General features: G+C 40.6%; 1 protein-coding gene across 1 annotated transcript in view; it reads right to left on the bottom strand.

The window, feature by feature from the left end:
• The window catches only part of nrxn2b (neurexin 2b), a 605,543-nt gene that overhangs the window by 442,611 nt on the left and 137,393 nt on the right, over positions 1 to 25,539 (bottom strand). Inside the window, exon 4 of the mRNA XM_053415562.1 lies at positions 2,970 to 2,999. Coding sequence (XP_053271537.1) covers positions 2,970 to 2,999 — 30 coding nt within the window. The remainder of the gene's footprint in view (positions 1 to 2,969; positions 3,000 to 25,539) is intronic.

The following is a 25,539-nucleotide window of genomic DNA, read 5'->3' as shown; positions in this document are numbered from 1 at the left end:
TTATTGTAATATAAATAAAAAAGGCATTTTCAAGTGACAAATTAGTATAAGCTTCTGCTTTCTGTGGTAATTGTCGGGCACCATTTTAACTGACACACATGGCTGATCGTAAAGGGAGGAATCAAATGCATACTAATGCCCATGATGACAATTAACTGCAGTGGCAGAAGAGTTTGTGTTAACCCTTTGGAATGTCCTGGTTATCTGGAAGCATTTGTGTTTGTGTAATCTAAACTTCATCAGTACTTCACAAATATAAACAAACACTTCATGCGTGATTAGGAATGAGTTTCTTTCATTTTGAGGTTGAACCTCCTTGAAACTACACAGCGTTATTTGAAGCAACAGAGCAGCCTGAAGATCAGACATATTCTAAGGATATTTGCTGTGAACCAATCTCTGAGCTTAGTCCACATCATCTCTAGAGGGGTTGGCTCTGACTGGGCCTCTCCAAACATGGCTTCTACTGATCTTCAGCTCTGATAAGATCAGGAATGATACCTTGATAAACTTGAAAATTTGTTTTCCTCACCATGGTGTGGAGCTGTTCAGGACCACAGGCCGCAAAGCAGTCCAAATAAAGATGCTCCCTCCACGTACTTCAGCTCTGGAACCATATTCTTATGTTTGTATGCAGTGCCCTCCTCAACCATATGTAATGCTGCCAGTTCTTTCCAACCAATTTAAGCTCAGTTTTTTTAAGTACACAAAACATTTTGTGAGTGTCATTGTGCTCTAACTAGCATGCTCTTAAGGCATGTAAAGGCAGAACTATAGGATGCTAACTGTGAGTCTTTAACTGTTACTATGGGCTAAGTTTTCACCTCACTGAGCATCTGTATTTTCCCTTTGGAGTCATATTAGCAAGGCGCCTGCTTAATGGAAAAGTAGCCATCGCACAAGATCTATATTTATGGACAATTTGACTGTGAACTCTTCGGGATTGCAATATAACCTTTTATTACCTCGGACAAATATGGAATTCTGGATGGTCGTCTGATATCACTCTTTTGTTAGGATTGCAGCAGATGCCGTATTGTCACCTCTAAATGAAGATATTTTTTTACATGAAATTAGTGCTGCCCCACACTTATGTGCTAAGACCATTTTGTTTAAACTGTCCTTGAAATATAAATCCAAAATGGACAAGAATGAAACAATGACGCATGTTATGAGTAAACATATATTACTCATTATTGTACCTTGGATAAAGACTCGGCCATGTGTTGAGACACATTAATAATTAATGCAGATAATTCCAAAGGATATAATTACTATTTCTCACCACTGTATAAAGAGCACTGGTATAATGTTGGAATCCGAACTACGTTTAATGATTCACTTCATTGTTTATAATACAAATAATAATCAACTACTTTGTCGAACCATTTTCCTCTATGACCATTTTTTATTATGATTCTCAAAACATCCAATTTAATACTCTGCACTGTTGCTTCATTTTAGAGTGCAGCTTTGACAACGGACCCAATGTTATAGCCGGAGGGATATTCCACTGTAGCATGGACCATCAAGGTTATCCACATACTGGCAGAACTCAGCAAAACAGAATCAGTAACTGTGATGGGCATGTCGTTTTCAGCAGGCAGATGAAACTTTGACCTTCATCGTCTACGGTACCTCCCATTTGGGGGGGGGGGACATGGGAGCATGCTGCACATGTGTGCACAGGGACTGGCTTCACTGCTTCAACAACCAGAGTCATCCACCCCAGATGCAATCTAGTTTTGTGGACAACTTTTCCCACTTTTGGTTAGTATCTTGAGATATTGTGACACTTATTTAAGAATAGGGTTTCTCTCTCAAATCACAGCCACAAACTAAACTGATGGAAGAAAGGAAGCTCTCTCCACACCAGTAAAGGTCACAACATTGACTGGCAATTGCGCTTGTTCACTTGCTCATTTCTTTCTTGTGATCTTTGCGTTAACACTTTTTTTCTATAGACTGTCCTCAGTGCAAGGCCAGAGACAAAGAAAGGTCAGATGAACTTTGTGGAAAGAAAACGGTTGGCTTGGACTTTAAGTTTAGTTTAAAAGGCATTGTCAGTGATATAGTAGACAAAATGACATGAAACTTTCAACGGTGCTTATGATTAAAACACAAGTGAAAAACTAGCAAAGGGGACAAAAGGTCAAAGGTCTGTCGGATAGAAAGAAGACTGTGTGGTTAGATTAAACAGCTGTTGTGAAATATGTGTGTTGTAAATGCATAGCATCAAATAAAACACACTAACATCCACACAATTGCAGTCACATCTTCCCATAACAAGGAAGTCTAACACATAAGTTGAAGTTATATCAGAACTCGCAGGCCTTTAAAAACCCTGAATGCCAAACAATGGGAATGTCAGCAGAGTGGTGATAAGAAACTCTGCACATTCGACAACACTTTCACCTTGAAGTGTTGGTGAATGGAAGTCTGGACACATTTTTTTTTTTTTACTTGACCAACAAACACATTTCCAATATATTCAGCAATTTTGTTCTTGTCGTTGTTTCAACCCAAGCAGAAGGGATAGCAGAAAAGTGTTACCTTTAGCCCCGGGTCAGGTCGTCGGGGTCAAAGGTGGTCAGAGGTGAAGGTCCAGGACGTTAGCCATAGGACAGGACAAGGGGCGGGACACACATTGGTGGAGGTTACAGAAATGCACAAAGATATGGCAGCAGGGAGAGCGAGGAGGAGCAGGAGGGACAACCAAAAAATATGAGCATGGAAGGAGAGGAAGAAGGGTACAGCAACCAGGGAGGACTTTACAAAGGGTCGAAAAGGCGAGGGAGAATTTATGAAGAAATGAAGGGATATGGCATCGAGGAAAGGTAAGAAGCAGAGGAGGAGACTGTGAGGGAAAGCGGCTGTATAGAGGGGGCTTGAGGCGAAGAGGCTGAGTCAGTTCCTCTCAACCAAAAAAAAGAAAACCAGAACCAAAACAAAAAGGAATGAACCCATACCTTGGTCGTTTAACGTCAGGTGCGCCAGACCTTGAAAGGGAAAAAACAGAAAAAAAGAACAGAAAGAGGAAGAAAAGAAGGTCATAAACGGCACGGGAAGAAAAAAAGCATTGTCACAACGTTGGACTGCAGTTTGTGACAGACATCCTGGGGCAGACTTGGATGTCAGAGTTCAAATCAAAGGAAAAACGAGAAAGAGAGAAGAGTATAGAGAGAGAGCGAATAGTAACAGAAAACAAGCAAACACTTCTTGAGTGAGGTGTGGGGGGGTTTAGAAAAAAAAGCATTTTCATTTGGCGCAACCCCCGAAGGCTATTGCTCTCACAAATGCTTTTTTTTCATCTGGAGTACTTATGGAACACACAAAGAACTGTTTGGCAGAAAAAGACTCGGACTGAATTCATCATCTTCGTCAGTTTTCAAATCATCACAAAAACAAAGAATCTCAGCTCTGCAGGGTCTCACACAGAGAGAGGGTCAGAGATAAACCTGGGAAAACGCTACCGGATCAAATGTTTTGTGTTGTCTGTAAAAAAATGTATAAAACAAAGCCAAAGATTATCCCGACACAGATGTGAGAGTAAAGCATCACAATAGCCGCCTAAAATAGTTATTTAGCTTACTGTAGGCTATTGTGCACACATCTGGCAAATCTGCAAATCAATAGTTTTAAAAGATGTCCACAATCAGCGTCTGCTGCGCTGGATGATTCCCAGTAACCTCTGAAACAGGCCACAGCAACAAACAAACCATTCCATATACTGTAATAAGCCATACATGCAAAGACATTCACATCATCATGAAACATTTTCGTAAACATTAGGAATTAGAACAATGTTGACACCCTGATATCTTATTAGGCTACAATGCAAGTGGCACCTTTCTGCCATCATCAAAACACCTTGAGGTTCTGGTTAAACACATCTGAAGCCAGACTGGTTGCGGTGCAGCTGTCCCCAGAGGAATAGCAACAACACTGTCAAAACGTACTGGGATTAGCAGAAGCACGGTGCTAAGAAGCTTCAACCTATCAAAGGTCGTTCCTCGCACTAAAAGGAACAAAAGATTTCAACTGTCTCTGAGCAACTTTGTTGTTGAGTGTGTGTTCACATGCGCACTCCAGCTTAGTCTCTGAGGAGGAAAGGAAATATTTCTAGTTCTAAAGCAGCAGCATTTGCATCCACAATGACACAGCATCATAATACACAACAATATCTCTTACTTTTTGAAATATTACATTCAGCCTCCACAGAGAACCTGTTTTGGAAGTCTACTAAGCAGAGAATCATAAACGCCTGGTAGGAAAGATAATATTATAATATCTCTTCAAACAACTTTGCCGACAGTTTTTATGTACCATAAAACATCCGGCAGGGTGTCTTAGCGGATGGAAATTATTTGAGGAACACCTCAAAATAGAGAAATAAACCAACGACTGAACATGGTCTTAAAGCAGGGTTCATTCTCATAAAAACCAAATGACTAAAGCAAAGTGGATTTAACCCGAGGCAGCAAAAAATATCATCATAGAGGTCCCAAAAGGTCGACACTTTTCAACCCAACTTGTCTTCCCCTAATCAATACCATCTCAAACGCAACACTCTAGGTACCACTAGCAAAGAGCTCAGTCTTAATATCCCTTCAGCCTCAGGACTGTGCAGTGTTGCAGCACGGGACTGTTGTCTTTCACTTCTGTTTGGAATATCATCAGTCACCAGAATCAACCCGAGTCTCGAATAAAAGAAAATGTTTTCAGCATAAAAGACCCTTCAGAATAGATTCACATCCCTGGTGGCTGCAGTTTTTGAATATTCAGCACTGGAATGAGTGATTAAGTGAAACACATACGGGTGTTTTGCCTTGAAACTTCCATACTCAGCAAATGCACTAGGGGTGTCACTCAGATGCCTGTTGTTCGACATATATATCACGGCCAGGATAGCTGAGGTGTTCGACTGATAAGTTTACATTCAATTTCCTTTTTTTTTTGTGGACCAAGAGGAGAAAGATAACATCCAATGTCGCAGCAAAGAAATGAACACACAACCAGGGGCCAGCTATTCGTCTCCAGCATGAATGCACTAAACACACTTGAAGCGCCACCAGCAAACAGGTAAATCGGGAATGCAAAGAGCACAGGAGCTCTGATGACTTTTCACTACAAGCTTCCTCTATTGCCCTCTTTCTCAATAACATCTGTGATTCAGGGGGAAGAGGACATGTACAGGCTGAGTGTTTTATTTATCTGGATGCCGTCAGTTTCCTGCCGGCCCTTTGCTGGGAGTCCAATCATTCTCACTCTGCCTCCCTCTGTTTTTGTTCCCTTACTCATAATCCATTAAGGAGATAAGGCGGAGGCTCCTGCAATGAAACAGAACGGTGCTGTCACTGCATACCAAATCATTCAAATGCCCCCAACCCCACCCCACTCTCATACTGGTCAGGCAGGCAAAACGAGAGTGGCATAATAGCATGGTGGAGGAAGCCTAGAAGAGGTACGGAAGAGTAGGAGAGAGAATATACACAGAGCGAAGGGGAGGAAGGCATACAATGGCATACATAATGGCAGCAAGTTGTCATATGGCATCCTCACAGGCTGCTTTGACTGGAGACCTTCAGACAGGGACGCAGGTGGCAAAGGAAGGACAAAAATCTATCAGAAGGACAAATCAATCCCCAACTATTGTATCAGAAGGTGAAATGGAAAATTAGAGAAGATGCGATGTGATCTCTGCAAAATACCAAACTTTTCTATCCACGCAAAACCCTTCTCTCATAATGGAAAGACAGTAAAACGTAAACTCACACCCACTCACAGCCAGTCATACATGTTTTTGTCAGCAGACACATAGTATGCTCAACTCCTAACATGTCAGCTCCTGATCAGGATATGAAAGCTTTTACTAGCGAGTGGTTTGATGGAGGGGGAAAAGTTAAGTGTAAAACATTTGAACATAACAGACATAAGGAAAATATCGATCCCTCAAAACAACAACTCTACATCAATACGTGAGCACGAATCCAATCACAGCAGCACACACACTGAGACCGTGACGAAAAGCCTGCAGAAACGATGAGTCTCCCCATCTCCTGGACATCTGAGAATTTGATTACTTCCTTAAGTCTGTGGCGAGTACAGATGGGAGTGCCAAACGGAAACCAGCGCCGATTGGAGAGCGGCTCCGATTAGCTGCTTATGATTGAGTGACAGATGGTGTGTGGTCATAATTCTGTCATTAGGAGAAGACATGCTCCCGTCTTCACTGGCTTATTTTCCTTTTCTTCACTTTTTCTGTCTCTCTGGCTCCACATCCAGCCTCCATCGGCCAGCTGCAGCTGCCTCCTGCTCTCTTCTTCCTCATCTGCTGCCTTTTCATGCTCCTTTTTCAGGTCTGATGAACACAAACCATTATTGTTTTGCAAACTACTGATTTCATCCAAATGACTTCTGGTGGCTCCTGCCACAAACTGCATGGTAAAGAAACAAGTAAAATAAGGTTAACCAGGGTTTCATCTATGAGTTCATCGATACACCAGACAGATACTTACTCTTGGTGAAATGCAGTCACCCACCATATACAAATAACCCCATGGTTAATACAATGGCTTGTATCATAACGATCACATGAATAACAATTATGCGATTGCCCTTATAATGTCTGGTAGCCTCATCTGCTTGTCCTACATCGACTAAAAGATGAAGATTAATGTGCAGACGTGGTCCTTTTTTAGATGCTCTGTATTCACTAACAGATCGTGATAGGAAAGGTTTAATAACAATAGAGATTTATCTGATTTAGTTCACGTAATGTCGCTGTTTTGTAATCGGCATTCAACTGGTACAGCGTCATCTTGAATGACCTTGTAAGGAATTCATTTGTCAAACCTGTTTCTCAAATATTCACAGATTATGATGAGCCTCATCATCCTACATACACACACACACGCATACACGCACACAACCAAGCAGATGTGCTGGGTCTCAGGGTAGCAGCGCAACACACACAACTGGAGGGAACAGAGAAAAATGGAACTCATCATCATTATCCCCCACTTCTGCACTTCCTTTCTTCACACTTCCACCATCCCTCGTTCATCAGATGGACACATGGACTAAGTCACAAGGAAGAATGTGGTTGCTTCTCCAACCCCCTGTGGTGTCCGGCTGGCATGCTAAATAATCCTCCAAGGACTCTTGCCAGCATATGGTCACCGCACTTTACGTGCCTCTGGAAGACACATGACACGCTGAAGCCTCTCCTTTTCTCGCTGATAACACAACAGAAGTCACACAACATATTTTTTAAGGACACTGCCTTTGATGACTTTAGCGAGAGCCAGCAAGAACTATCTTAGTGTATAAAAGTCATGAAGTATAAAATAAGAACAATAAACGGTTTTATGTGCAGCTTATTGCTTGATGCACCCTTGGCACGAGATATAAAACTGCACAGTATCCAAAACGTTTGACACATCCACAAATCATTGTCTTTTACTGGGCCCGGGCACAGATAAAGTTTCACGGCAGAATCATCGCTGTAGGTCTTGCATTGCTTAAAAGTGCAGACATAGCCCTCGAGGGCTCCGAAACAAACCAGGCCAATTTGTAAAAACATCTGCTTAAAAGATGTCGGAAAGCGGTTCTGATTGAATGTGAAGAATATTCATCTCAGTAGCCTGATCTATAATGCATAGTGTCTTTGCAGAGCTTAAGTAATATAGAAACTGTGGCAAGTGCTTTAATAATTCACTGTGGATTTCTATTCTATGAGAGAGAGAGAGAGAGAGAGAGAGAGAGAGAGAGAGAGAGAGAGAGAGAGAGAGAGAAGAAATAAAATTGGGAGGTAAAGGGATGAGTAGACTCCTACAATCTCACAGAGAGCTATAGATTGATGTCAAAGGTTCCCATGTCTTTCAGTGCCTTGAATTATTAACACAGAACTTTTCAAAGGGAAGGAACATGTTAAGTTCTACACTTTAATATCAAGTAGAATTTGCCCAACGAGTCCACAGTGGCTTACCGGCAGTGCGGAGACACACACAGCGGCTCACTGAGATTTTATTAAAGGATAAAATGCTTAGAGTGAACATACCCTGCCTTGGTCATAATATGTTGTACACGCTGTATAGTCCAGGAAACGTCTAAGAAACCGCTCTGCTGAACATCAAAAAGGTTTTATTGATATCTGCCCAAAGAGAAGAGAAGGGCTTGCTGATATTAAACCTTGTCAATTATCTGATGTCTGCATTGACCCTCATTCAAACAGTTTCATAAATCCTGGGAAGGCTTTCATCTACTGGTACTAATTAGGCCAAAAGGTTTAGTTTCTGTCGGGGGAAAAAATTAAGTCAGAGATCCTACCACAGCTTCATGTCTGTCAGACGCTGCGGTGTCTTTTATTATGGACTTGTTACATTGTAGAAAAGCAATGATGCGCATAAGCCATGGGTTTATGAATTAATGTATTAAAAAATAGTGCATGTCGCTTCATTAGGCAACTACGGGGAGCAATGGCTTGGGTGGAGCTTGGGTATTAGCTAACAATGACCGTTACATCTTATTTTGATGAGGCTGACTCGCATGTCAATCTAGCAAACATTTTAAAAAAAAGATAGATTTTGTATTTCCAGAGAGTGTTTAATTGCGTTGCCTGGTTTCTTTGACTCAACATGCAGTGGCTTATTTTGTTTGTATGCAAACAGAGATAACTGTCACTAAGAGCAGTGTCTTAAGTGAAGATTTAGCTGTATAGAATACATAATCCAAAGATACTGTTAGTGCTGGGACAAGGTATGTGAATCTCCCTCACTAAGGCCGATATGATACACATCTTGAAGAATTAACAATTATTGTGTGGGTGCAGTGATTCAACTCAAAGTGATGAAAGACAATGTGATTCATCAAGATTCAAGGGAAAGACTACAATCCAATGTTCTCTGTCTCCAGTTACACTTTCATAACCTCCTATTTATCATTTATACATGTAAGGATGCTTCCTGTTTAAGAGACAGAGCTTTTAAACTTTTTCATGTAACAACCCACATTAAAAAATGTAATCTGAATATGAACATAATCTGTCTCATTAAACAATAAAGGAATGTACCATCAGAGGTATGCACACTTTCTGTAATGCAATATTGGAAAATGTAGTGGCGCTATTTTTTTATTTTTAGTAGCAGATCAATATATTTTGCTGATTGCTTGTCAAATTGTCAAATTATCAAATTCTCTGAGCTAAATTCCAACTTGTACGAGGCTGGGCCAAGGGACCTGATACAATTAGGCCACCGACACTCGTGGAGATGCACCAATGCAAATTGGTAAATTTAATTGTTCCCTGTTAGGGCATAATGACCACTGGTCGAAGAAATTCCACAGGATTAACTAGCTAAATAATTAACTACAATTAATTGGCAATAATGTGAGATTCTGAAGAATGACCAGAGCTGATTTTGTGAAGGATAAAATGACTTGTGTTTTTTTTTTTCCAAACAGCTTTAAAAAGCCTCAGGTGATGAGTATATGAGATTTTGTTTGGAAAACTTGTATCGTATAATTTAAAGCATTATGATGATTACAATGGAATACTCCACTATTCCAATGTTGGTTCCTTTTTTCCCATTAATTTGTTTTATAGAGCACATGGTGGATTAGATATTGCTCTTGTTGGAATGACAGTTCTTCCCCGACAGATTTATCCTGCAGTTGTATCGCAGACTATTTACTTTGAATGCTACGTATCACAGGTTTACGTTCACATTCCAAGATTAAATCGAATTTCTTCCTTTTACCATAAAAATGTAAAATCAGGGGTTTTAACACTGGCTGCACTTAGAATATATTTCTCCTGCTTCTCTCTGGGTATTAATGATGAAGACCAATCCAAGTTTAAAGGTCAAAATAAAGCAAATGTATGCTCATGAGTACAACTGCATGTCATATTAACTTTCGTGACCACTTTATTACTTCTGAACATATGCAGTTAATATTCACAAATTGTACTATAAAGGATTTCATCCTCTGAATGTAACAGGAAAGAAACAATTAAATACTTTACATGTTTATGTCTTTACTTGGAGAGCTTGTTTCCAAGATTCTCAAGGTATCTGAATAAAAAATATACTCCTATTAAAGCAATTTTGAATTCCCCTTCCGTGTGTGTGCGTGTACGTGTGCTCACATGCATTTGATTTCCTTGGAAATACCACAGGGAACTGTTGACCCTAGGCGAGGCACTTAAGCTGAGCGAGTGAAGCATTAAATCTTTATGGTCACTTTCCGCGTTACACAGCAGCAACAGCCATCATCTGTCAGGAACGATACACTAAGTTGTTTGGAGGCCTGTCAAATGATGTGATTTACTATTCAAAGTTACAATAACACAGGGCCGCACCATAATTAAGATTGCACATGACAATAAATCCAGACAGAATATTCAACCAATGTTGTCACGACAGATACAAAATATTATCGTCCTCTGTTTTGGCTCAAACTTTGGTGACCATTGCTTTAATGTTTAACAATAAAAAAATCACTGACTTAACTGAATGCAAAATAAAAACATGAAAACTTCATGCTTAATCATTTTATTCAGCGGGGACTTACACGTTTTGCAGTGACCTTTGTTTATTGGCTTAATAGATGTCTTTTTTGTATGTGGGGAGAGCTTACAAAAAAAAGAAAGATCTCACATCAAGATAATATGCTCCCCCACAACCCCTAATTAAGTCCATAATTTAATATGTCATGGGATGTGTCTGGGAAAATAAATCAGAGCGTCTCGAAAATTAGCGATCGGTAGAGATCTGAACATTTGCTGCTCCATCTTAATTAAACAGTTCATAAATAAATATAACCTCCGTATGTCGAGCCAGAGAACTTGGACAAATTCTAAATGTTTTCGCCACCGAAGCTGGCACACAAAAGGATGTTGATGATTTCTTCTCTGATGTTAATTTACACAAGACAGGCTAAAGACGCTCAGAGGAGCAGCAGTGTGTTTACAAGCTCTTAAATAAAACTCCACTGCATTCTCTTCAAAGAATGGGCCCCACCACCACTGAAAGAGCTGTGATATAGATGCGTAATATAGCAGGAGTTGCATCCCCATGGTCTGCAGTGTTAAAGCCCAAATTAAACTGGTATCTTCTCTCTGTATTTCCGTCAGTTGTATTAGTTCCAGTAAGAGTTTCAGGCCTGTAGGAACCAGGCTGGGTGCATCTCGCGAAAACCTGTAAATTCTATGTCTGACCTCCATTTCCCTTTCATTTATGAGGTCAAAACTAATCATTAGCTCCCACTGAGATATGATGTCCTCTCCCAGAGCATCCATCTGTCCTTCCTCTCCTCTTCCTCGTCTTCTGCCAGTGCCACAGATGCATCGCAGTCCATCCGCTCTCTTCCCACAGCCAGTTTCATAGAATGAATGCCTCTGATTGCCACTTCTGGACTGTACTCATTAGGGAAGCTGAAAACGGAGAGTGGGCCACAAAATGCATGTTATCCTACCATTTTTTTTTTTTTTTAATTCTTCTTCTTCTTCTTTCCGGGAATGGTGGAAGCTGTGATTGCAACACCAGATGTGATGGAGAAACCAACAGCATTGATAGGGGGAAGGAAGCAAGCCCTCAAGTGGATAATTAGCACATGTGACTGTAAATCCTTTCTTATGTAAAAACCTATCAAAGTGTCTCTACTGTCCACTCAACAAACCAAATATATTTGCATTGTCCTGTAATCCTCATTCTGATCTTCTTATTATTGTGTTCGTCAATCAATGATATTAAGAGTGATATGTCCAGTTATTAATGGCATGTCTCAACAAAGGAAGTTCACTCCAAAATCCGGGAGGCAAGAAAATAATATCAATCTTTCACTTGTGAGAACCATTTTTACCTTTTACAGACTGATATGGTTTGGTATCATTGCCAGTACTCTGTTGCAGAACCAAAGTAAACCCATGTCAGTGAGATAAAGTAAAAACAACAACAACAAAATCTCCTAGTCCTCTGAGCCATGGAAGCTCCAGTCAGGGCAAAGTAATCTACGGGGACATTAGTACAAAATAGCACCTTGCCTTGAGCGTTTGGGGATGTTTAATGTTTCATTTTGACAATTCTCTCCCTTCAGCCGGTGTTTAGAAGCACATATCCTTTTCCTCTTCACTAACAGCATGGCAGTGAACTGTAGTTTCCCGTCAGGGTAAAAAAAAAAAATCGTAATGACTTTCCTCGAAATGTGGCTCCCTGTGATGTTTTGCGAGGGCGACTTCCTGTCTTGTGTCGGGGGGGTGGGACTCAGCAGGTAACTACAACAACATCCCATAATGGAAAATTAATGTCCTCCAACTGAGATGACGCACTAACTTCATTTAGCTCATTGGGTCGGGTAAACACCATTAGACCATGGAATCTGCAGTGCTCCTGGAAGTTCAGTCATTTGAGAGAGTTGGGTAATTATGGCTAAATTAATAGAAATTGTGTTGCAAATGTATTAATAATTCATGTGTCTGTGTTTTGAAGCTAGAATTCTCTTTGTGGAGAAGAATAAATAGCTTGATTCAACTCAGATTGGAAAGTCCCAACTGGTGTAGCCACTTTGCAAATTGGCGAATAAAATGGTTTTGAAGAAGTTGCTTACACAGACTCTTCTTCAGCCAGCTGCGAAAAATTAACAGTAAAGACTTTAGTCAGTTCTAATCTGTTAATTGTCCTCAAAGCGAGATAATACTCATGAATGAATACATTAACAACGTTTTTTACGCCTTTTCGCATCTAAAGACTGCGCAACATTCTTAAAATTCATCTTTGAGATTTAAAGCTAGGGTGGGTAATCCTGGAAAAGATACAGCAAGAGCAGGTTACTGTTTGAAAAACTACACCCACCCCGTCCCATCAACCCTCTTGTTAATACTACGCCCAAAAAACACATTAACGTGAACTGCATGACAACAGCTGACATTTCTCCTCCTGTCATGTGCAGTGAGAGCAAGGGCAGGGGTGCACGCAGGCAGGGAGGTAGGTTAGTTAGTTAGTGACAGACAGGTAAGCCAGCCAATCAATTAATTTACCACTCTTTATTTAATGATGGCTATCTGGACATGAGGAGGATTTCAAGTAATTACGAACCCTACCTTTAATCTGTGCTATTTGAGAAACAGCGTATGTGCCAAAAGTCAGTGACAATCAAATATGATGTGTAGCCTTCACGTGAACATACATCAAAAGCTTTTGTCATGAAGGTTGTGCCATGGCGTTAAATGGCAGAGCTCAATCCTAAATTAAGGAAACAACAAATGTCAAGTTGTTTTTTTTATCCTGGAGACAACAGTATCTCGTTTAGTTTCAGCTGCTGAGCAAAAAGCCCCGCTGCTTGCTTTCATCTCGCCAAACTCTAATTAGGCAAACTAAACAAATACGAGCGCGAGAGAGAAGTCCTCTGCATATTCAAACAAAAAGACTCCTGAGTTCGAGCAAGGAGAAGGAGCTGAAGAAAGAGAGAGAGAAAGAGAGAGAGAGAGAGAGAGAGAAAGAGAGAGAGAGAGAGAGAGAGAGCTGATCACAAGAAAATTAAACGGCACTGAACCTTGTAAACAAATATTTCAACAATGTTAAACACAATGTAGGCGACGTCTGGTGCCGCTGCACTGTGAAATAACCCTGCTCCGTTTGGAATTGGGTTTCACGTATGATGGGTGTGGAAAAAATAAATAAATAACAAAACTAAGGGGACAATACTATTTTTTTTTTTTACAATTTTGTGTGTCTTTGTCCATTTCTCAAGGGGTTTCAATAAATTAAACAATGTTAAATCATTTGCTTTGAATAGATAATTTTACACGTAAATATAACTGGTCAAAACAGCCTTGAAAAGCTAAAAATGTGCAATTGCTTTTCTTAATATTTTGTCATGCATTCCACCTTGAAGTGTGATATATCCCTGAAATGTATGAGCCACTATAGTCAATGGGATGAGAGAGAAAAAAGACATTTGTTTCACCTCAACAAGTTTTGTTTCTCTTGAAAGTCCCTCATCACTTTCAGGCCTTCCATGGACAGATACACAAGATGCTGCCTGACCCTTGTTGGCATGGCAACTGGCTCCAGTATCTTCCCCACCATGACGACGGCCATACTGGTGTATTCACATTCTGCTTCACATTCCTCTGCTCCCTTTATATCTCTCCTCCTCGGTCATTCTCATCCACAGACCATGTCTTCCCTGTTCTCTCTTTTTAATTTATCCAGTTTTCTATGCATCATCACCTCTTCTTTGTCCCCCTCTGTTATTCGGCCACACCACTCACTGGAGCTCACTTCTCCCCTGTCCGGAGTGTAGTTCATTGAAACCAATAATCTTGCTATTGTGTAATTTATCACATTATCCGGCCAAATACATAATACACCGCTCTGAAAAGTCACAGGGGGTTTGCATTTGAAAATGGTATAAAGCTGAATAAGAGAATTCTGTAATTCTATTAGGATGCAGTTGAATCAGCAATGATACTGACAAAAAAAAAAAAAAAAACGGGTCTCCTGGTTCATTGCCCACTGAGGTAAACTCACCAGGGAATGCACATATAGGGCAAACCTAAACCTTTAATAAATCTTTCCAGTGCAGTGGAATTGCCTTGTGGGGCCAAATCCCTTTTTATATTGTTGGGAATTCTGAATACCATTAAGTCCAGGCTGCTGCAGCTATATTGTTTAACTGTAAGCATCCGACAGAAAACATAATAACACTGATTAAGTGTGAAAATGTATTGCATTGCTATCCTCAAAAGTAGGCTTTTTGAAAGGAGGGTTGTAAAAATCAAATACATGGGAGCCACAAGTACATTTGGAGAATATTATATATATGTTGATGTGTCAAATACAGATGAAAATATTTAGTAATCATATCGATTTCTCTGGCACCTGGCTATCTAAAATAACAAGAGAAACAGATTGGAGCCGTCTGTTATGCTGGGGGAGCTTTCTGCAGACCAACACAACCCTCTGGTGCAAGACGTCCATGTTATCTCACAGCCACACCTGATGCGTGTGTGTGTACAAGTGCAAAAAGTATTTTTTTTTTTTGCTAATGCCCTTGGGACTCTATTACTGTATTTATTGTAAATATTGTCATCACTATTTCCATCAAAACCATCACCGATACTGCCGTTTTGGCTACTGCTCATACAGTGTAGGAATTGCTTAATCAGATAGCGCCGTTATGCTAGGCTCCACTGATCCCATCTGTCACGACTGCATCCTAAGATCCGCTGTGATGTTTCGAGCCCCACGACAGTTCTTTAAGAAAACCACTCAATCTGTTCTCTTGGCTAATTTTGTACCTGTTACATTTTGTTTACTCATTTAAAAAAGGGAAGATAAAATTTGCCTATACTCGAATATTGCTTGACAAGTAGGAACATTTCTACTTGGTAATCGAGAGGTGGCCAGTACAACCTCCCTAATCTGTGATCCCACCTTCCTCCGCCACCTAGCCTCTACTTTCACCTCTAGGTAGGGACCTGGCGGTACATCAGACAAGCTCGGTGCAGCCTGAGTCACCAGGTATTTGGCACTGGATGCCCTCATCCCCTCTATGGCAGCAGTGTGTCTGCAGCTGAATACCAGTTACAGCTGGATCAGCTCATCCCTGTGAAGCCCGGAGGGGACTGGATTAGCGGCTAAGAACACACACGAGAGAGAGAGAGAGAGAGAGAACCCTAAACATGTTGCCTTTGTCACTTCTGTGTTTAGTAGCAGGGGGTCATTACGTGGTCACCAGTTTACAAGTTAAAACACTTACAGAGAAAACTACTTCCAACTCATTTTTCCATCGTACTTGTTGGGCTTGTACTTGATAATTACCCTGGCTTAAAATCACAAGGTCAGACCTTCTCCTATTAATAAAAGTCTGGTCTTCCTTAGCTAAATTGGGTAAATATAATCTTGATGGGGAGTGATTCTGTTTTGTTTGTGGTTTATTTAGACTGAGCCATCAACAGTAAGTTAGCATGAACTGTGAGAGTCAATGTTACAAAAAAAAGAAAGAACACAAACAGATGGAAAACGAACGGCGTAAATCAGATTTGTCGGCGTAACACCTCCACTCTTTGATATCAAAGTACAATCTCTGTGCAGTGTAGTGTGAAAACACCAAAGCGATGACTGGCTAGCACCAAAGATATCGGGAAAATCAGGTGGGGGAAAAACAAGCTTCCTGAGGATTATTGCTCTAATCCATGATACCCTATGAATGCTAATGTGCCGGCTCAAGATACAAAGAACAAAACCCCCTGTGGCCCTGCACTGCTCTCCTATACTTATTAAATGTATTTTTCTTTTTTATTATGTGACACTATAATGATTCTGTTGATGCACAAGAGTGATAACATTAGCATGTGATAAATAGTCAGGACATGTACACATCTGAGTCAGAACTATCGAAGGACCGATGTTGAGTGTCTTACGTCAGGTCACCAGGGATCAAGCTGCCACGAATTGTCTGGATCATCTGGTCTCTCAAAAACCTACAACGCACTAACTGACGTGTAAAGTATGCACAAATATATTAACTTAAAAGGGTTCTCTCTCACTCTTACTCAGGCTATGTAATCCAGAGTCCAGAAAACTGACTAGAAGGTCACTGAACTGCATAATCTATAATCCAATTATATGCAATTATTCAATATCCCTTCTACTACAGAAAAGAGCTTTATCTGACCAGGGTAGGCAGGGAAATTTAAAGAGGAAGCCATTTTCTCAATGGGATACACTCCTTTGGCCATGATTCCCTCTCTGGTGGGGCTCTTTAGGAAGGTCTGTGTGTGGCATAAGTGAGTGTGTAATGTGAAAACCTTTATCTCAATGCCAAGTTGACACGTTAGAGAGAAGAAAGATTCAAAATCACAGCAAAATCTAATCTGAGGTGTCATGATAGCAAGTTAGAATCTCAGGTCCCAACAAAAATAAATCAAAATGAACCACTGCGATTTCTTTAGGTGCAGCGTAGTAACACTAATCTGAAAAAGAAAACCACAATGCAAGCATGTTAGGTAATGTGACGTGCGAGAGGTGGTCGTGATTATGTAACTGAAAACTGCTGGAAAATGGCCGGATCAGTTTGACTTTGGGTTCTACACTGTATGAATACAGTTTGTCAAAGTATGCTGTGTATTCAACAACCACATGCTTACTCGCTGATGTTCTGCCTTAAACATGTCTCGGTAAATGTCTTATTTACAGGGTGTAATAACAAGTGTAAATATACGATATAAAGACTAATGTGTTGTATTTAAATCAAAGAATAAATTAGATGCACACTATTAATTTTGAATAGGGCTGAACGAAGGCAGTATCTTAGGAATGCCCCAGATTACAGTGATTCAGATCAATCAATTTCCATATAAGCTTCTGTAATTAAAACTAATTGCTCGGCGAAAGACGGTACCTGAAACCGAGATCAGGATTGATAACGGCTGTACTGAAATGGATTTGCCTTGGAAAAAGAGTCAGGCAGCAGAATCAATAATAGTTTCTGAGTATTTCATCAGTGTCAGTAACAAAAGTATATAATTAGAGCTGCCTCAGAAATACCAAATCAATCACTAGGTGTTTTTTCCCCACCTGATTTGTAGGGCCACACTCTTCACTGATGTGTGCTGTTTTTAGTTAAAATGATACAATGAGTAGCTTCCTCTGGCTGATAACTAAATATGTAAAAAAAATAAAAATGAATGAATATGAAATAATGCCATTGTGTGTATCCACGCCCTTATAATTTGAACAGCATATTTAGTGTTTCCAAACATTCTGTGGGGTCCGTAAAAAACACTTAATACAGCCATTAGTAATCACTGGGTTAAAAAGGGTGTAGCGCTGCCTTGTCTGCATCCAAATCCCCCCCAGAAACAGCCCCCCCCCCCTTCACTCCCATATTGCCTCTGTTCTCCTTTCCCTCTATGCACCTTCAGTGCCTCTCGGCTCCTTTGCATTTAGTGAAATCGAGGGAGCTTGGGGAGGAGGCAGAAGAGTGATCAGTGTCATCTCCTCTGCGTATCCCTCATCAATGGTGCCTCTTGGGGCTTCAACCAACAGATATGGGTATTCTGCACTTTTGAACAGGCGCCATCTGCCACTGCCGTCCCTGAGGCAGGGTGGCAAGCTGGGGCTTGGCCCTACGCAGGTGAAACAGAATATGAGTGTCTATATGTGTGCGAGTCTATCACCCTGAGTTACTGGGTACGGTTATGCATATTAATGAGCATCTGTGGCTTACCTGGAGCATGTCTGTTGAAATGCTATATACCAATCGCCTCGCAATGATGCAATGTTTATTTATTCAAGTGTTGTTATTATATTTTACTTTTCCATTATTGGTCTTCTTAAGTTACCTACAATCTGAAATGTTCAAAATATATATAATATAAATAACTGACCTCGTAGCCAGCTAAACTAATGTTGGTTTAGCTAGCATAGCTGTGCAACTCCAATATTATGAAACACATGTTGTCGGAGCAGAAACTGGCTATGGTAGTGATAAATATCCGAGGGGACTACAAAACGTATTTAGTGCTGCAGCTAAACAGTATTTATACATAGAGAGTGGACGGGAGTAAGTGATCTAAGGTTGAGAGAATTGTAATATGTTTTCTCTGAGTAAGTGCTTTTATATTAACATAGCGTTAACTTCAACTATTCTGATTTGTTACAGAACACAACAGAGATGTGTTTTGATGGGAAGTTCTTGGTCCTTAGGCCCTCTTGGATATATTTTACAGTGGCTGTTGTGTAGGGGCATGCATTTCCTCTCTATTCTCTATCTATTAGGGATGTTGAACAATGTTCTAAATAGCAATTTGTTTAATTAATAGTGAAAACACAAGATTCTAAAAATACAGTTTAAAGTCGTTCTTCAGTTTGCAATATCTGATGTTCTGAATGATCTTCTGCACCCACCAGCTGGGTCGTGAGTTGATGTAACAGCAGCTTCCCTGGTTTTATACCATGGATGAAGCCTGAGGCCAGAAGGCATCTATTGCCTTGGCTCGGAAATTCTTCCCTCGCAAATCTGACAACCTCTGCCATATGACCCTGTCCTCTGGTGGGCTCAAGCACAGTTTCATCCATAATATTTCCTTCTTCCAGGCATATATTGTGGAGAACTGTACAAGCAGTGCCCACCTTGGGTACAATCAAACAATCCAGTGGCAAAGAATGAAGACGGATGGCTCTCCTGCAGGTTTTTATCCCTCAGAGATGCACCTTGCCTCTGAATGGTGCCCGATGACGCCCCAGCCTGGTTTGTCCCCTGTATGATCTGATGATGGGTTTGACAATGCAAGAAAATCTTCCAAAGCCAAACAAAATTCAGTGCTGATGTAGAAAACTCTGAAAAACTGTCCCACAAGTCAACCAGAAGATGAAGAGCAATGATGAGCAACTCATTAGCTTGACCCCAGACAGAGTGGTTATCGCCATGCAGCATCTTGACAGGGGAATTCCTTGACTCACGGTAAACATGAAAGTCAAGTCGGGTGTACACATCAAAAAACGGAACTCGCACAGATTATTTTGACATCCTAAAAACAATATTCTTATAATTTTCGGAGGCTTGTTAATACAGGACTGTAGTGCACCCGTACAACTACATCACCTTCAACAAGTTCTCTCTTCAAATTGTATGTGTAGTATTTAGAAATGTGCCAGGCTAATAGCAGTGAGGACTTGAGGCTCTGGTATCTTTGCTCATTGTACCATAAAGCTGTAACTCTGACCCATATTTACGCATGTTGGTGGAGAAACAGCTCAAACAGCATAGGAATAATTACAAATATGATTATTGATGTTTTTGTGGTCATGTGTGTGCTACTGTTCCAGGAGCTTTCAAACTTGAAGGGCTCTGGAGGCCCAGCTAGCTGTATTAACTAATGTCAAAGAATGAAAAGCCTCAACAGAGAGAAAGTCTTACCATATTTTTATTGAGCATAAACAGAAATAGGTAATTGACAATAATGAGCCGGTCTTTCTAACTCATATGGAACTTAACATATGTACATGCTGGGCAAGGCAGTTAAGACTAGGATTGTACCTCTCTGAAGGTGTCTCTCCATATGATCAGGATATAAATAAAATCATTGTTGTTTGTTGGTGTATCATTTCTGCACTTCTGTGCAGAGAAAAATACAAAAATGTACTTGCGCCAATTTGAGCGGCAGCTCATTAACATACAAATGACTCCAAAGTGGTGACTCATTTTTCTGCACATAATTTGTGCAAGCAACACAGACAATAATTATCAAGCTGCACAAATGTGCACACTTGTGCAACATCTTTGGAGTCACTTCAGCATTAATGGCATAATGACTGACACGCATGTGCTCAAATTCAATCTGCTTTAAGAGTCATACGACTAAGGTTAGACCCAAGTCCTGAAGTCTCGGATCCTGGAGAAGAAAGTAACAAACAAACCCAGAGTTGGTTTTGAAAAATGTATGGAGTTGTGCACATTTATTTGTTTGGTAAAGGCTTATTCAGGCACCAGACATTGAGGGAATATGAATTTCTGTTTGTGTGTGTACGTGTGCGTGCGTTCGCAATGCGATATTGTGATTTTCCAGCTTTGGTGCCCATTTATAAAATTTCCAGCTCTTCTTTAGCTAGTGCCAGGTGACACTGCATCTACAAACTAATACTACAGCTGAACCATTGAAATGAATATATCCATAGCAAATTGGTGTTTCTGTTCTAAAATCATCAAAATGAAAAAGCGGTCTGTGCGTCTCCTTTTTACTTGCAAATCAATTGTGTAATATCACGCTGTCCTTTTCTGTTGGTTGTTGGTTGGTACTGTAAGCTGATATCTGCTGACAACAATGGAAAGCAAAGAGCTTGCAGAAATGTCCTCAATGTATGTTGCCGTGTCTCTAGATACATATTATACAAGCTACAAAAAAACAAGTAGAATGATATGAGTGTCCTTTGGATTTTGGGTGTTGATGGTTCTCTGTCCTTTTTTAGGGCATGGACAAAATGTGTCTGTGTGGGGATGTGTGTGTGGGTGTGTGTGTGTGTGTATGAATGTGTGCAGCCTCCTCTCCTTATCTCCTTCTGCCAGGCTACTCTGCCGACATACACTCCAAAGAGCCCCTAGTTGTCATTCATGGCGTCATGCAGCCCCGAAAAATGTCACCATAAGGGGAAGGGGAGAAACAAAGAGAGAGAAATGCACACTGTGAAAGTGGTGAGTGGTGTGGGTTTGAAGCCCAACAAGCCACCCGTTACCTCGGTGGGGGTTTGTTATCTCCTCTGTTATAGCTCGCCCTCCCTGCAGCAACACCCACACACACGGACACACACTCACACTCATACATACTGTGCTTTAGGGCCAATCTGGTGTACGCCATAGCACCTAGCACACTAAAAGGCTGTCCAAATGTGTTGTGACAGGCAAGTTAGAGAGAACGGTTAGTGCAGGACTTACATTCAAAACATCTGCTCAAACAAGGTAGCGACAACCAAAAGTTTCTCAGGTTGTAATTATGCAAATGAAAAGAGGAAACATAATGTGTGTGTGTGTGTGTGTGTGTGTGTGTGACTTTTCCAACATAATATACCCAAATTGCCAAAAACGGTGGAAAGAAGGTCATAAAGCATTTTATAATAATTATGTTCCCAGTGGAAACAGAGCAGCAATGACTTGAAATACTGTGAGGTCAAATCAGAGCAACATTCTAATCTAAAGAAAATACAAAGCCATGACACTGTAAATATGAAAAGCTCTTAGTTCTCAGCAGCTGCAAAAAATATATTTGTCACAAAATGCAGAACACTGCTCTTCACTAGGTGCTGCTTTTTGTTTGTGAATCAGGTTTCATTAATCAGCAAGTTTGAGTTAAGAAAACAAACTTACCAGGTCTTTTTGCACTTTTCATGAATTAGCAACTTGTCATTAGGTTAAATAATTCACAGTTGAAATCCCAAGGAATTTATTTATTTATTTTAGTGATGCTGAACAAAGATGTTAATACGTAGAATGGATTCCAGCCAGAGCTCAATACCTGGCAAAGTGGCTGGCTAACGAGATTTAGTGCAAGACATTGTTGACGTTTTAGCCACGGGGGAAGTTTTCCAAATGAATTATGATTGTGAGGTAATGTATTTTTCCCTGTGCATATTTTGCAAACCTGTTGTGGCTTCTACATTGTTGTTCCTTTTCAGTCACATTGTCCTACAGTGTATGTGATGTAAAGGACATGTTGCCATAAAGTCACAAACTGATGCGATTAAACTGGCTCAGTGTTGGCAGTTTAAAGGTTGAAAGAGGAGCAGTCTAGACGACTTACTGCAGTATGAAAGCATGTGTCTGCAAAGTATTGGATGTACATTACACACTGCTACAGAGACTAAAAACTGTTCCCATGGTGTTACTTGTTTACAATAATCGTGTTATGATGAAATGTTATATGGAGACAAAACTGCACTCAGCTAAGCATCACATTCAGGCTCAAAGTCCTCTCAGACTTAAATTGGAAATCTAATCTTGTACATGCATGTGGGTGCAGTAGAGAAGACTCCTTCCCCGTCCAAATGTTTATCTCTTTATGTTTCAGTCACTCACACACAAACGCACACACACTAGGTTCTGGCCAAATGGTATTTGTGCGATTATCATCTTGTGGCAGCTGACAACTCACGTGGTGACAACACACGGTGACGGGTGGACGGCATCATAAATAATGACTGCCATCAATTCCAACTGTCTGGATGAGCAGCGTCTCATAACGGGCTGAGAAGGCAAGGAAAACACAAACATATGCTTGCACACCTCGACAGTGATTTATAACCCTTTTACCGGCAGCATGCAGGTGCATGAGCAGAGACCAACACACACAGAAAGATATGTGCAGCTGTATCATTATATCTACTTCCATCCATTGTGGGCAGCCTAAGCAAAACCTTAACTAGGACCTCAGAAATAATATTTTGTCTCATTGCCTGTGCTCTGGTCAGTATTTGCACTGAAATACACATCCACACAAACAAACTTGAAACGTCGTTAGAACCGAATCTGAATTGCCTCCGAATCTACTGGAGATGCCTGTTGAGAATCTACGAGTACACATATATATAAGTGTTTTATTTTTAATTCATCCAATTAAAACTGCAATCTTCCTTCTTCGCCACTCCAAACCACCAGTTGCGCTGTACTGCCATTGGCAAGTAGGCTACTGTTTTTAGAGCAGAAACGAAGAAGACATGGTAGTCAAGAGTTAGCGAGAGCTGGCTTAAATGTCCGCAATCTCACAATAGTTCACACCGGAACAGTTCCACAAGAAAAACAAGTCAAAACTCTACACTTGTCAAAACTATTGACAACTATTGACAACTATTTTGTCTTTTTGCATTTAAAAAAAAGCAGATTTTACCCCAAGGTATTTAGGCATGTACATAAGATTGCCTCCAGGATTCTTCCTAAAGAGGTATTCACCAAAAATAAAAAGCATCTTATGTGTTGACAAGTTGTACTTTTCACAAAAACAGGGTTTAGTCTGATTCCAATATATATTGCATTGAAAAAACAAAGGACAATAGTGAAGCACTGAAATGACAGGGTGAATAGCCTGAAATATCCATCAGAAGTGAATCTATATTTTGACCACATTTCATTGCTGCTGTGGTGCCCTCTTGAAAGCCCTCTGTCTACCTTCTGCTGCTGGAATAGATTAAAACATCCCGTGTTTGTCACTGATTTGACTTGATGGACAGTTCTATTACAATCCCTCGCTCGTCTCTGGTGTCGTCGGTGTGTGTGTGTTTGTGCATGTGCATATCTTTGTGTATGTTTGTGTGTCTGCCGTTTGCGTGACAGCTCTTCCATCTGTGCACACAAACAGTTGTTAAGAAGGACTTGTACCTGTGATGCACAACATCCATATACATGTAATCTATTCTGTAAGCACATCATGGCAGATAATACTAATTGGCAGTGAGGATGGTTACCTTGTAATTTAAGTGTGGCAAGTTTTAAAGCAGCAACACATTTGAGCTGATTGTCCTTATCTCTGCTTACTTTGAACACAGACTCGCTTGTGAGCATGTAAGTGCAAAAACACGAGTGAATGCAGGATGCAGCAAAGCAGCATCTCAATGATGTTTTTTCCAACCGGGTGCTATAGATCAGAGCACGAGCTCACACTCCAGGGCTTTCATGCTCAACTCAAAACTTCTGTCCATTCCTTCAACTAGTTTGTTGTCAATGTATCCTGACACAGATTCACAGATAATATGAACTGCCAGCAATATCATAAAATAACAAATGGGTTGTTCTGTTGAATATTTTCATTAAGATACACGTCCTTGGGTATTTTAGAATTTCAATGAGAAAGGTGAAACAAAAAATAAAATATATACTGGCTGATGGAGCACTAAATTCTGTTATTTTGTATTACAGTATACATTGTAATTACAGTATACATTGTACAGTGCCCCAATATTTAGTGCACTATACGCAGCTAGTTTTGTTATGTATTTTGTAGCACAAACTGCACACTTGTGGTGGAGCGTTTTGCTCTTCGTATTGATTCTCAAACATCCTGTTGGCAGCACATGGGGGAGGAAAACAAAATCAGTGGTGAGACACTTTTGGCTGCCGCGTGAACGTAGCGTGGTTTTCCCAAATGATGGCTCCTCTCAAGCTACATGCTGTCAGGGCAGGACTGCACTCGACAGGGAAGCGATAAGATAAGAAAGTGTTTATACAGAAAAGGCAGAATAAATCCCCTAAGAACCCTGCAGTGGCCTGATGTGTCAGGTTGCCACGTTGGACTGATCGTTGTCAAGGTGTGGGGGTGTTATTACCTTGCACCGGGTAGAAGCTAACCCTGCTAAACAAATAACACCTCTCCCATTAAAATGCACCCGCACCTCTGTTAAGGACCCCTCATGTGTGTCTCTGTGGCAGAAAGCCCTCCAGTTTTCTGCCTGCCTTGTTCCAATTTTCTTTCTCTTGGTGCTTCAAGATTTTCAAGCAGATAATCAAAGAAAAGCAGGTTAAATGTCAAGGCTGCAGTGTTTGGGTACATCCACGAAAATGCCGGGGACAAATTGTATACAGTGTGATTAATGGAGTTTAAAATATGCAGATGTATTCACTCTGGAAAGTTTCTGCCGTTGCATCACAATCAAAAAGATATGGCACTGCATGGTGTCAATGGGAGTCAATCAGAAGTGGTGCAGACACAGTGGGTGTCTTTCACGCTTCAGATTAAGAAGCATTATGGGACACCACTTTGACAATAAATGTTTTAAAGACACAATAGAGAATACATGAATTAATTAGCTAAGGAGCTGATTTCTCTATTCGAAGACCATAAGTGTGGGCTGATTGCAGCCACGCATTGAATAATCACATCTTTTAAATCAAATTAAGTGTGAGCATTCAGTCGACTTTTCTGCTCACAATCTAAATCAAATGTATAGGTTGGTGCACATATGATTGACTACGGACCCACTCCATCAGCCAGGGAGAGCTGAATGTCTATGAGGTAGGTTAGGTAACATGGTGTAATAATTGCCCTAA

The sequence above is a fragment of the Pleuronectes platessa genome, chromosome 23 (genome assembly GCF_947347685.1).
Source record: "Pleuronectes platessa chromosome 23, fPlePla1.1, whole genome shotgun sequence".
Classification (NCBI taxonomy): Eukaryota; Metazoa; Chordata; class Actinopteri; order Pleuronectiformes; family Pleuronectidae; genus Pleuronectes; species Pleuronectes platessa.
This window is presented reverse-complemented; position numbering and strand designations above follow the sequence as displayed.